The 12,802-nt window shown below is 53.5% G+C and overlaps 1 protein-coding gene across 6 annotated transcripts in view; it reads right to left on the bottom strand.

Annotated features, from left to right (window-relative positions):
- Positions 1-2,210: 2,210 nt before the first annotated feature.
- The window catches only part of LOC113488751 (tropomyosin alpha-3 chain), a 14,206-nt gene continuing 3,614 nt past the window's right edge, over positions 2,211-12,802 (bottom strand). Inside the window, exons 3-10 of one of the 6 annotated variants that reach the window (XM_026864055.1) lie at positions 9,768-9,901; positions 8,815-8,932; positions 8,498-8,568; positions 7,631-7,706; positions 6,503-6,565; positions 6,273-6,342; positions 4,375-4,453; positions 2,211-2,457 (exon numbers count right to left, since the gene is read on the bottom strand). In XM_026864055.1, coding sequence (XP_026719856.1) covers positions 2,331-2,457; positions 4,375-4,453; positions 6,273-6,342; positions 6,503-6,565; positions 7,631-7,706; positions 8,498-8,568; positions 8,815-8,932; positions 9,768-9,901 — 738 coding nt within the window. In that variant the 3' untranslated portion in view covers positions 2,211-2,330. Of the gene's footprint in view, positions 2,458-3,150; positions 4,522-6,272; positions 6,343-6,502; positions 6,566-7,058; positions 7,135-7,630; positions 7,707-8,497; positions 8,569-8,814; positions 8,933-9,767; positions 9,902-12,802 lie in introns of those variants that run through there. The other 5 variants (XM_026864054.1, XM_026864057.1, XM_026864056.1 and 2 more) reach the window with 5 other exon arrangements.

A 12,802-nucleotide genomic window follows, 5' to 3' on the forward strand; every position in this document is an offset into this window, starting at 1 on the left:
GCTGCCAAGGGCTTGCAAAGGCAAAGAAAGGAAGAGGAGAACACCAGAAGAGGAGCCTGCAGGCTGGGCTGTACCCCGGTAAGAAGAGACTTGGGATGTGCTTTAAGCCTGTGAAGCACTTTGCAGGAAGTCGTCCTGCCAGAGCTGAACCAGAAGCACCTGCCAGAGTGAGCCACACCACAGGGCAGTGGGATCGACGGGGTTTAACAGCAGGCCAGGGGCACTGTAAGAACTGGGAATGACAGCATCTCACAGCTGACCTGGAGGACACGTCTTTGTGCCACACTAACAACCCACCACATCGAGACAAGGACCAAAGGCCGCATCTGCTTCAGGTACAGGACCGAGGAAGCTCTGGAACACAGGCTCCTATTTACAACTGCCCCAGAACAACTGAGCAGGGCACAAACTGCCCCTGTCTCTGACAGCCTTCACCTCCCACCCAGCCCCTGCCATGGGGCTCTAGCACCCACACACATCCCCAGGGCTGGTACCAAGCACAAGTGCCTGTCAGCAGCTCCCAGAAGAGGGAGAACCAGTCTGATCCTCTCCCAGCACAGGACACCTCTCGGGGCTGGATGGTCACTGTCCTGCCATGCAGCCTGTCAGCCACAACCAGCCACCACCGAGAAACAGCATCGATCTCTGCCCATCCACCCAGGCAGGGTCCTCGCAGCCCAACAACTCCTGAATTCCTGCATTTGGGGGAATCCCAGGCAGTGAAAAAATCCTTATCTGACAGCTTTCAGCCTGGCAAAACTAATCATCACAAAGTACAGCGTGCTTCCTCTGCCTGATGAGCGAGCACGAAGTACAGCAAGTCTTGCTGGCTTTAGGCTTCTTCTCAAACCCGTGTACTACACAGTCCCTAGAAATCTAGGGCACCCTCTGAAGGGGATCTACACCATTGCTCAGTGCTTTCAACCTAAGAATATTTTGCTCTTGAATAAGACCTGGCCAAGTAAAATTCAGGACAATGAATCAAGCTGTTCACATGAAGCACCCAAAGCACACACTCCCCTCCAGTCCCAGCCCACACAAGCTCACCCTCACCCACCTACCCTCAGCTCCTGCTCTACCTGCACCTCACTCTGCAGGACAGAGGGTAGTAATGTTGACTGACTGTTCTTTAAAGCCACCAAGGGACCAAGCAACAACCAGAGAAGCCAACAATTTGTCCCACCACAACCTAACTTGAAGGGAAGTTGTGGTATGGGGGGGACAGGTACACCCCATCCTGGCCTACACCGGAGCCCACCCTTGCATCAGCCACTACCACAGCTCGGGACATGCTCTCTGGCCTCCAGGCTGGCTCTGAGCACCCTGATAGTAGTCTCCAGCCCCAGGTGATCAGGGCTGGTCCTGGGTCCCCAGAGTGACAGAGGATGGGAGCAAACTGCGGTCAGAAGTACCGTTGACTGCGGGCCGGTGCAACAGCTCACAGCCTTAAAACAAGCATTACTGCTTGTGGACAGGGACCCAAGGATCCACCCCTGAGGGAGCAGAGTGACTGAAATAATTAGCGTGACCCTTCCTAGACCTCAGCTCCTCAACATGGAATGCCTGGCCAGGTCTGCTGGGGCTCACTCCAGGTTTGGCCTGCTCCTTTCTCCACCCAGCCCCCGGGGCAGCTTTACCAGCCATCATCCTCACAACCCAGAGAGCTCCAGGACATGTGTCTCCTGGTCAGTTAATCTGCATTTCCAGCACTCCTGAGTCAACAGTCCAGCTCCCAGTAACCAGCCTGCACAAGCCCAGCAATCCAGTCAGACCAGAAGCCTCCAAAAACCTCCCAGGGCAGAAGTTGCATCACCCACCCATCCATCCATCTACCACCCAGTGTGAAGTTCCATCAGGAGGAGCAGGGAAAGGGCCTGCCACAGCCCAGCCTTCGATAACATCGCTTGCAACATCACTGTGCAACCACGGAGCCACCCGCTCCACACAGTGCGAGTCAGTAACAAACCCTCAGCTGAGACCTCCCCGTAAAGAGAGGCCATTTCACATGGGCAGGGTGCCACCTCCTACCTGGTAAGAGCTGGCAACCAAACATTGGGCTGGAAGCCCCCACTCCCCAGGGGCTGGTGATGGTAGCCCTGCCCCTCCCATGGGATCTAGACCCCCTACTCCAGCTGCAGGTTTGGTTACTAAGGAGTTACAGTTCTTGCTTTGTGCTTACAGGGCACAGAGTTATTGCCCCACGCCCCACGCTTTCCAAGCTACTACCCTTCAAAATTCCTTGTGGGAATGCTCGCTCCTTCCCCCCTTAGACCCAGCAGAGAGGGGACAGCCCTGACACAGAAGACAGAGTGAGAACAGGCTGGGGCAGTTCAGTGTGTCTGGACTACCCTCGCTGCTAGTGCCATTTGTGTGGAAAATGGAGCGACACAAACCTGAGGAAACCACGGGAGGTGTCCCATTTCATCAAAACTCTGCTCATGAAGGGCTCTTCGGGCACTGCAGCAGATGAACCAATCCAGAAAGGAAAAAATATTTGACAAGCCACCACGAGGCAGCACGTCCAGTTATGAGAGGCTGATCAGTGTTTATGATACCAGAGCAACCAGTGACACTCAGAGCAGCGGTGAGGCACGCCAAGTGTTTGCAGCCTGCTGCCAGCTGCTGTGCTCAGTGTAAAGCTCCATGCCACACTCCCAGGAGGATCCCCTCACCCTCAGCCCCTGCCCGGGGAGGGGAGGATTCTGTAAAACACGGATTTCCTGGCTGGGATGGCCACAGCCCTGCTGTGGTGCGTTCTCATTCCTGAAGCAAGGGACCATATATCCCCCTCACAGGCACAGGCAGCACCTCCCACCCAACCAGTCCTGTCCAACTGGAAACCAGCCAGAGCTCACTTGGTATTTATTAGCTTTCACACCCTGCTGGTGACCTAGTGACTATCAGATGTGGTGACTTCCCACTGTAAGCCAACGTTTGGCCACCAACGCCCGTGAACACTACAGAGCGGGTAGGTGTGAGGAGTGTCTTCAGCCAGGCTTAAGCAGGCACAGCTCGAGGACTTCCTGCTACAAACCCCAGCCTCCCGTCCGACCCTACAGAGCACGCTGTGTGCCGCAGCACCATTTGTGGAGCTGCAATTCACATCTGTGAGCCAGTAAGACACCCAAAGGGGAAAAAAAATGCAGCACGTTAATGAAGTCTGTGTATTCCACCGAGGGTGATGAGGGTTACACTGGTTTGAAGGCAACACTGAAACAGTTACTCTAAAGCAGCAAGTGGTCACTAGAAGCCCATTTCTCAAAAGCACCAGCCAATCCATTCAATTTATACAAGAATTGTTTTCCTTAAAAAAGGTGACATCATGCTCAAGCAAGAGGCAAGAGAAATACAAAAGGAGCTTTATGGCTCTACACAAGATATGCAGATGAGAACAACATACTCCCAGCTACACCCAGACATTGAAAGGGCAGCCCCTCAGAGCACAGCAGTGTCTGGCACGTCGGGTCAAACAGAGGGAGCTTTGTTTAGGAGCAAGTGCAGCATAACTGGGGGGCTGCTGCTGCTGTCAAGCTTCAGTGTCTTTACAGCACTCGTTCCCAGGGATGCCCTGTGCACAGTAACTGGAAAAAGGTACTGGAATTCAGAGTGAGATGACAAGAGCGTGAATGTAGGGTGCAGATGCAGAAAAAGCCACCAAGCAGAGAGGCAAATCCAAAGTGGAGTTTGGAATCACTAGACTTATCTGTGTGAGACAGAAGGAGACACTAATTTTAAGAGAAGCTTAAGTGTTTGTGCACAGCAAACTCTGCTCAGGAAGCTTTTGGACACTAGTGGTAAGGCTCTTCCTCTGCGATGCAAGTACACGGCCTCTCCTCGGTTAGTGCTAAGGACTGTGCGGAGCAGCTGTTAGCAGAACCCACTGCAAATCTGAACAAAAAGCCGAGTAGCAAAGTTGCAGAAACGTACGAGTTCAGCTACTTCCACAGATCAGTTCATGATCCAGCTCATCTCAAGCCTGTTAGAGCAATTCCTAAGGAATCCACTCGAGCGCTATCCACAGCCTCTTCCAGGAGGAATCCCGAGACCATGGCTCAGTGGCTCCAGCAGTCAACTAAGCCATGTTACCTTATAAAGCCTTTCCCAGTGGGACTGGGAATTGCACTCAGAGTTCAAGTCAGGACCCTTTCAGGCCAGCACAGCACTTCATGTTACACATGCAGATCACAAGGACCTTAGAGTTAGAGTACAGCATGCTGCAGGGAAGCCTCCGCAATCCTTGAGGCAGAGATCTGTAGAAGTAACCTAGACACAGTGCCATTGATTCTCCAACTATGAAAATCACAGCAAACCAAGCAAGCTCTGGCGGTCTAGCCTGCTGAAGCGAGAGGCAAACACCAGCCAGCTCATATTTACATGGAAGTCATGTCATTCAGGGCGTGGTCCAGTTCCTCACTAATTGCTTTGTACTTCAGTTTCTGGGCATAGAGCTCATCTAGAAGAGGTTTAGGAGGAGAACAAAAGGGAAACAATGAGGGAAGGCAGAGGATTTCTTCCAACACCCTGGGGCAGGAAAAGCAGCATGGGATTCATGAACAGAAGAAAATGAAGTTAGATGTGGAGCCACCAGGACTCTGTATTAGTTCCCAACAATGAACGGGAGGGTTCCAACAGCCCGAGGACAGTCTGACCAGCAAGTGCCTTCCAGGATTACAAGCTAACTCTGAGGGGAGCAGAGCCAAGAACTCAAACCACATCAGCTTGTGAGAACAAGCTGCCCAGCTAGGTCAGCAAGAACCACTGACAGGAGGCATAGCAGGGAAGGGCAACTCCATCCACTTAGGGAGAAGCTTGCTACACCTGAGGAAGGCACAGATTAATTGAAGTGCTTTGTTCTCACCTTGTCTCAATACAACAAAAAACAGCTTGGGAGAAGTCAGTCACGTAATAGTCCTGGGCACCAGAGGGAATTCCCATTCTGTAGCACACAGCTGGGCAGGGTGAGCAGAACAGACAGGCCACACCTGTGTTCTCCATCAGATAATGGAGCAGACAGGCAGATCACCCACCTTCGGGGGAGGAGGCAGGCCTGAAACTCGCACTGATGTGCTCCTTGAGTGGTGCACAGAGCTGGCCCCGACCTCTCCCAGCTCTGGCTGCCTAGGCTACAGTACAGCTGGTAATGTTGTTAATGGCTTCACAGAGCCCAGAGAACTTTGTCAGTTGTCATAAACTAGGTCACTTCAGCAGCAAGGCAGGAGACCAGAGCCAACTCTCAATCAACGTGTTTCAAGGGAAGCATGCAGGGATTTGGAGGAGTTTTTGCAGTTCCCAATAAGAGCTCGCCCTGGATCATGAGATGGCTCAAATTGCTGCTTGGCTGCAGTTCTGGAACAACTTAGCTGACACCATTGCTATTTGCAGATAAAAAAAACTCCTGAGTGACTCCAGACAGTAGGATGCAGCTTTGAATCTCTCCAAGACCTGGCACTAAAAGGCATGCTGTGGCCAAAGCAGGAGGCCTGTAAGAGTTTTGGTTTACCAGCACCACCACCCCAGCCACAGCTATCCATGAAAAAAATCCAGCCACAGCCCCAGATTTAAGGAAGGCAGTTGGGACCTTCTCCTTCCACAGCTTAGGGAAAGTAGGGCTCTCTGACAGCTGGCCTCAGGAGTGCTCCTGAAGTACTGTGAAACCAGAAGAGGAGGAGGAAAGGAACCCATCCCTTGGCAAAGGCTGACCACCATGCTGCACGGATGGGGCTTCTGGTGATTTCATCTTGAACCAGGACTGACACTGGGGAACCCGAGTCTTCATGGGGGCCTCTTTCAGGACTCATTGACTACATGGTTGACTTGCAGCAACACTGACTGCAGCAGCCAGCCACACACATGAGTCTCTGCACACAAGTATGTTACTGTAACCAACTCCTGTTGAGTTCAGGCATTTTGCTTCCTATGCTGCTCCTTAAATTGGGTTAAGCTGGAGCACAGGAATCCAGTTACATTCCTGAGGACATCACAAACAAGATACACCAGCCACACTATCACTATTAGCCAGATACGGCAAGGTGTTTGCATCAAGAGCTTGATATCTGCCGCAGCGCAGCCAGGGAACTGTTTTCAGAGTAGATACCCAGGGCACAACTCAAGCCCAGAGGCACTAAGCCTCACCTTGGAGGCAGACTTAGGTCATGCTCCAAGTATTGAAGAGCAGAGCAGTGTCTCCACTCTCCAGCTTATCCAGGAGACAGCCTTCCTCAGCTCCCCACTCCTTACCACATACTCTTTGGCTTCCCATCCCCAAAATGTACCTTCCAAATCATCAATGGTCTTCTCCAGCTTGGCTACAGACCGTTCAGCGAATTCAGCCCGGGTCTCTGCCTGCCAGACAGAAGTGAGGCAGTTAGTACTCTGAACTCTGGGACACAAAGGACCACAGAGGTGCCCGCCCAAGGATGTGAAGTCTCCCACCCTCAACATTTTTCCCCATTCAAGCTGAGGGCAGGTCACCCAGCTGGGCTATCCCAACACAATCACTCACCTCTTTGAGTTTATCAGTCAGGATCTTGATCTCTTCTTCATATTTATCCTCTTTTTGAGAGTACTGTGGGAAAGTATAGGAGTCAGCAGTCAGCCACCCTCAGCAGCCCCAGATACCTCCCACTCCAGAGAGCCCACAGCTACAGAGGGAGACTTAAACTCCTCACTCCAGAGCACATGCCCACAGAAACTTCCAACTGGGAGTTGTTCACATCCCTACCCTAATCCAACAGAACTGGGTCACACAGCAAGTCTCACATCATGCATGTCACAAACTCAGGCGCAGAAAAATTCTCATCCCAGCAGCATAAACATCTTGGCTTATCGAGTCTGCCCCAAGGCAGGGAAGGGCAGCCAGACTTCCCGCACTCCCAGCTTCTACAGCCAACATCAGCCCTGCACTGAAATCCGTTAGCTCTCCCGGGACAGCAAGCACAGCTCTCTCCTCGCCTGCTTAAGGCTGCGGTTGCATCATTTCCATCTCAGTGGGTGCTCTGCTGTCACACACCCTCCTAGCGAAACAGAAATGTTTCTGGCCCTTGGACAAGCAGCCCTACCTTCTCAGCCTGAGCCTCAAGAGACTTGAGATTGTTGGTGACATTCTTCAGCTCTTCTTCCAGCTCGGAACATTTACTGTGGGGTTTTGTAAAGAAAAAAGGGGAAGAAAAAGGAAAAGAAGTGGGAAGGAAAGACAGGAGAGACAAGAAGTAAATCCATGTGCAGGGAAGACCAGGGAGTTCTTTAGGAGACTGTCTGCAATCAGACTGGATGGGACCCTGCTTTGAGGCACTTGTGCAGAAAGCAAGTTCCCTTCCCACCTCCAAGTTTACAGTTTCAGTATTCTGCCAGCACACGCGCAGGGCACTGAGCTGAGCAGCTGAGATGTGGACACAGATTTCTGCCGGACCTGGAGTCTTCAAGTAGACACTGCATGTTTAGTCGGCTGAAAGGAGGAAAGCTGTTCTGACAGACAGATGGACAGCCACCACCACTCAGACAGGAATATTTATGGGCAGAGAGGACAGAACATTCCAGGAAAGAGAAAGATGCAGTTAAGCTGAGGGAAGGAGCGTGGCAAGACCACCACAGGAGTTCTGGTTTAATGGTTTGAGAAGGGAAAGGTTAGTACCTTTTCTTCGGCAATAGACAGACACTTCAAGTTCTGGTCCATCATTCTGATCTGCTCCCGCAGCTCCCGGCAACGACTGTTAGTGACGGTCACACGATGGCACAAGCCAGGTGGGGGCAAGGGTCAAAAGGAGCACCAATAACACAATACCGCAGAGCAAAAAAGGGGGTAGGGGAAAAACACAAAAAAGTCATGGTCACGACATGCATGTCTGGGCAGGAAGCACAGTGCTACTGCTGCACACACACTAACTTTGTTAGACAAGGCCCAGAGCACAGAAAGGCCCTGACCAGCTCCTCAGGGATTGGTTAAAGGATCATGAAAGGAGCCCAAATGCCACAATTTGCGTGTCTGCTCCAAGTAGAGGAAGTCCAGCTTGCTGCTCAGCAGTGCAGAAGCCCACAGTGGTTACTGCAAATATTTTAAGAGGCCAGAGATCAACCTCAGCCACAGTTCTGCCCTTGGACATCCCACGTGCCACTTCAGCTCCCGGCCTGGGAGGCCTCTGCCGCTTTAGGACAACCACTGTGCACTTTTGTGCCCTGTAGCAACGTGTGAGGATCTCGTGACCACACATACAAAGCAGTGCTGGTGAACACTGAGCAAAGGATTCTCTGGCCTCACTAACTCGGGAGTCCCTTCATGCAGAGGGGCAGAACATCTCCGCTACAAGGCAAGCCGCATCGTCGCCAACTCCACATCCTCATTGGACCTAAGCCTGTTCCGAGCAGGAAAGTGCTTCCAACTCTTTCATCTGAGGATCTAAACCCACCCTGTGCTTCAGGCCTTGTGTAACAAGGTTAGAAATGCTGTGTTAGTTCCCATGCAAAGGTAGCCGTGCCAGTTACATGCGAGCAGATTACTCACGACTCTGCAAGCTCAGCTCTCTCCTCAGTGCGCTCCAGATCTCCTTCTATGATCACCAGTTTCCGAGCAACCTGGAAGGGAGAAGAGTTAAGAGGAAAGAAGATGATTTTGTACTTGTAGGCTGTGCAAGGCAGTAAAGGGAACGTCTTGCAGGAGTCACTGGAGCTGCCAGAGTCTTTTGGCGAAGGGAAACACTGATGTAGCTCTGCTGAGAGCCAGGCTCTCCCCCCAGGTTTGCTGAGGAAGCCCTGCCAGCAGGAAGAGGAGCCACCTCTCCTGGCCAGGGCCAGCTGTGCTGGAACATCCAAGTGTCTCACCTCCTCATACTTCCTGTCCGCCTCCTCTGCGATGTGCTTGGCTTCCTTGAGCTGGATCTCCTGCAGTTCCATCTTCTCCTCATCCTTCAGAGCTCTGTTTTCAATGACTTTCATGCCTCTGCCCAAAAGAAAGCACAGGGAGGTGAGATGTATAAAACAATCCCGTATGAGCCAGCAGTGTAATGACTTTCAGAGCATTAACTGTGCTCCCCCGGGACCATGTTGCTTCCTTAGGAGCCACGACACCTCCGAGCGCTGAGGGTTGCACAGGAAGGCAGACACCACCGGGCTGATGCAAATACAGCAACCTCAATTGCTCAGAATTAACTGTTCCTTGGGGCGTTACTCCAGCAGCTCATTGGGCTCCTGGACCACGGGAAACATGGTGCTGCTGAGAAGAACAAGCCAGACTGTCACAGGGACTCCACAGGGCTGAGCCAAGCCCTTCCCAGGCTGGAATACAGGAAGAGCCAAGTCTATCTTTATGGCAGGACATCAGCTGGGTCAGGCTGCTCACTCTGGCATGCACACCAGTGAGTACATCAGCCAACTGGAAGTGGACTGCTCCCCTCTGAATCATACTGCCAGGTCAGGGGACATCTGCCAGAAGGGAGGATGCTGGCAGAGGCAGCAGGAAGAGAGAGGCTTCCCCACCAGCAGCCACCTTTTACAAGTTAAGTGTCCCAGAACCCACTGATTTCTCCTCCCTTGGAGGCACGGATGCACGGTAACACACAGTACTTGCTCCCTAGCCTCAGGTTCCGAGATAATCACCCAAGGCCAGCAGCATTGTTTTAGTTGCTCTGCATAAGCGGGTACCCACTCCCACATCTCTCCTTGATGTGGTATCTCCTTCCCACCCTCCAGGAAGCCCAAGAGGTTGATGGCGCAGGCCCTCAGTCAGGAACACATCTGAAGTGTCTCACAGAGTGAGAGCAGCAGCCCTTGCTCACCTTTCACTTTCATCTGCAGCCTTCTCTGCCTCTTCCAGCTTCTGCAGAGCTGTGGCAAGGCGCTCCTGGGCTCGGTCTAACTCCTCCTCTACCAGCTGGATACGGCGGTTCAAAGATGCCACTTCTGCCTCAGCCTAGAGGGAGCAGATGAGGGTGACTCAGTCTGGGGCAGGTTCAGCAGTTAGTGCAGGGCAGCTGAGGTCTGTCCCCAGGTCAGCGGTAGCACACAGGAAGCCAAAAGAAAGCCAGAGTGCTTTATCCACTTTCTTACAGAGGCTGTGCTCCCATGCACTTGCACTCACGTTAAGCTTCCCAACACTTCACACACACACATGCTTTGTCCGTGTGACAGTCATCCTGCAGGTTTCCCGCCTGTCAGCTTGAGCTGACGTGACAGTTTAAGCCATAAACACTAAGTAGATGACTTATGCTAATGGATCTTCTCTGCAGCTGCTGTAATCCTGCCAGGCCATCAATCACAGTCCTATTTATCCACTACACCAGCTACCATTTAGCACAAAGTCAGTTTACTCATGTGATCTAGACATGAGTGTTGCTTGAAACAAGCCCTCTCATCAGCAACGTGAGAAAGATTTCACAGCTTCAGGTTCTGAGGGCTGCCAAGCTGTGGCAGGGCGGTCAGGCTGGGCTTTCTACAGATCACCAGCGTGCCCACGACCCCGATGACTCCAGCCCCAGCCATGCTCCAGGCTTCCTTCCTCCCAGCGATTCACTGAGAACCCAAGGGAAGAGCAGAAGCCTCGTCCAGTCTTGAGACAGGCTGAGGAGTCTGTTCCCCAGCAACAGCCCCAGGCAGGCAGCCCCCTCGGTCCAGCCGTACGCGCCAGGAGCCGGTGACGTCGCTGAGAGCCCGCAGGAGCCACACGCTTGCCAGAAGCAGGACCACAAAAAGCCACCGAGGCTTTAATGAATCAGCAGAGACCAGAAGCCACCACACTCCTCAACAAGGCCCGTTATAGCACTGCTATCGACCGCAATGGAGGGGTCGGCTTACAGCCCAGCCTGCCTCAACCCTGACGAGAGTCTGGGAGGAAACCGAACCACTTTGGGGACACTAACACCCCACCCAAGTCACCCAGGGGAACCCCGAATCCTACTCTCCAGCAGGATAACCACGCAGGTACAAAGATGGACAGACCTGCAGCCATTTCAGGGCAGCACTGTGGCCTTCCCCAGAGACCCATGCACAGACACACTCTGGGCATATACGAAATATCCCAGCTACTTGTAACAAAGCAGGCTGCAAGTACCCACTGCTCCTAACCATGCCCAGGGAGGGAGCAACAAAACAATGAAAGAAGCCAGTGTTAGAGCAGGGCCCAGCAAATCACTTCCAGCTCCCAGGAGAAGCTGTCTGAGCTCTTCCTCCTGGTTGGCAGCAAGGCACTCAGCTCCCCAACCCCCTCACAAGGGGTGTTTCAAGACCAGGTTGTGAGAACAGAAATTGAAAAGGAGCTCCCATGGTGGCACACCCTGCTCTTCCGGGGAAACCCACAACACTGATGCTCAAACAAGGCAGCACTGCAACAGGCTGCCCCAGAGCCAGCCCCACCAGCACGTTCCTCTGGAGCAGGAGGAGGAAGTGGTCTGCCCAAAAGAGGAACAAAACGATACGTGAAACAGAACTGGAAAGGAGGCTTCTTGAAAATGCATGTCTTTTGCCTATTTGAAGGGGCAATGAGCTGTCAAGGTGGAGAACCTCCTCCTTCTCCCAGGGGATGGAGACACACCAGCACAGGAGGCCTCCATTTCCTGACCTTCTGAACCACATCATTTAGCATCGACTTCCTGCAGGCAGCACTTAATCCACCCAAAAAAACCCTCCCTTGCTTTTAAGGAACTGACTCGCTCTGCAGAAGGGTCCTTATACTCTTTCTGCTTCTCCTCACTGCATACCACTGAGGCTGTCAGACTTCCCTGCAGCACAGGGGTGATACTCCCAGGCAGCCCCGCTGCCAAGCCGCACATCCCCGTTACTCCGTGCTTCCTTCAGGAAGGCAGCCCTGAGTCAGGGAGCCATGAGGAGCCCTGAAAGCCAAGGGCAGAGCCAGCCTTGGCCTTTGAGGCCCACCAGCACTTCCTCAGGCCATGGAGATCTAACAGGGACATTCCTCAGGAGACAAGGGCCAGGCTACGGAATGAACATAAGACACCACTACACTGGGAGCACTGGTTCTCTGTCCTGTAAGCCACCGCTACGCTGGGAGCACTGGTGCTCTGCCCTGTAGCGAGACTCCAGCAAGCTGCGAGAAACACGCATGTTCCCATGACAACGCCGCTATTGCAAGAGAATTCCTTATGTGGCTGCGAAGAAAGAGCCCAGCTGAGGTCTGGGAGTGGCCTCGTCCCACTGCACGGCAGAAGCTTCTGCCGTCACCCTCAGCGGCAAAGCCGGATCTGTCCCGCAGCAGCAGCACCACGCTGCTCGCCGCCGGCGTCGGACTCGGGCGCTGAGGGTGGAAAAGCCTCAGCCTGACGGTTTGAACGGAATCAACCGCAAAAATCACTGCGCAAATTTGCGGAGAGTCACGCCCTGATCCGAGCCAGTCGCCCACGGGGACCTGCCCTGTGTCACCCCACACGCTGTCCCCACCTTTGCCCGGCTCAGCTGCGAGGGCAGGTGCTCGCCAGTTCGGATTCCTCCCTGGTTGCTCCTTCCTTCCCTCCAAACAACCCCAGCCCAGTCCCTGCCTGCCCCCAGCACGCTCTCACGCAGCTGCCGGTCCCGGGGGCAGCGGAGATCCCCGCTCGCCGGGATTTGGGCAGGATGTGGAGTTTGGGAGTTTTCCACCGGGTTCCTGCGCCGGCAGCATCACGAGTGAAATCACTTCCATTTTATCAGCACATGCCAAGGCTGCTCACACCTTTGTGCTCGCAATTCGGGGCCAGACAAGATGGCCGGGTTCCTCCCCTTCCTCTCCAACGGCTCGGGGCGAGCAGGCAGCCGGGGAACCCAACCGGGGACCGGGCGCCCTCCCCGGGGATCCCCACCAGCCTCGTGGCACAACACCCCC

This window comes from Athene cunicularia (genome assembly GCF_003259725.1).
Source record: "Athene cunicularia isolate RWA chromosome 25 unlocalized genomic scaffold, athCun1 chr25_part2, whole genome shotgun sequence".
NCBI lineage: Eukaryota > Metazoa > Chordata > Aves > Strigiformes > Strigidae > Athene > Athene cunicularia.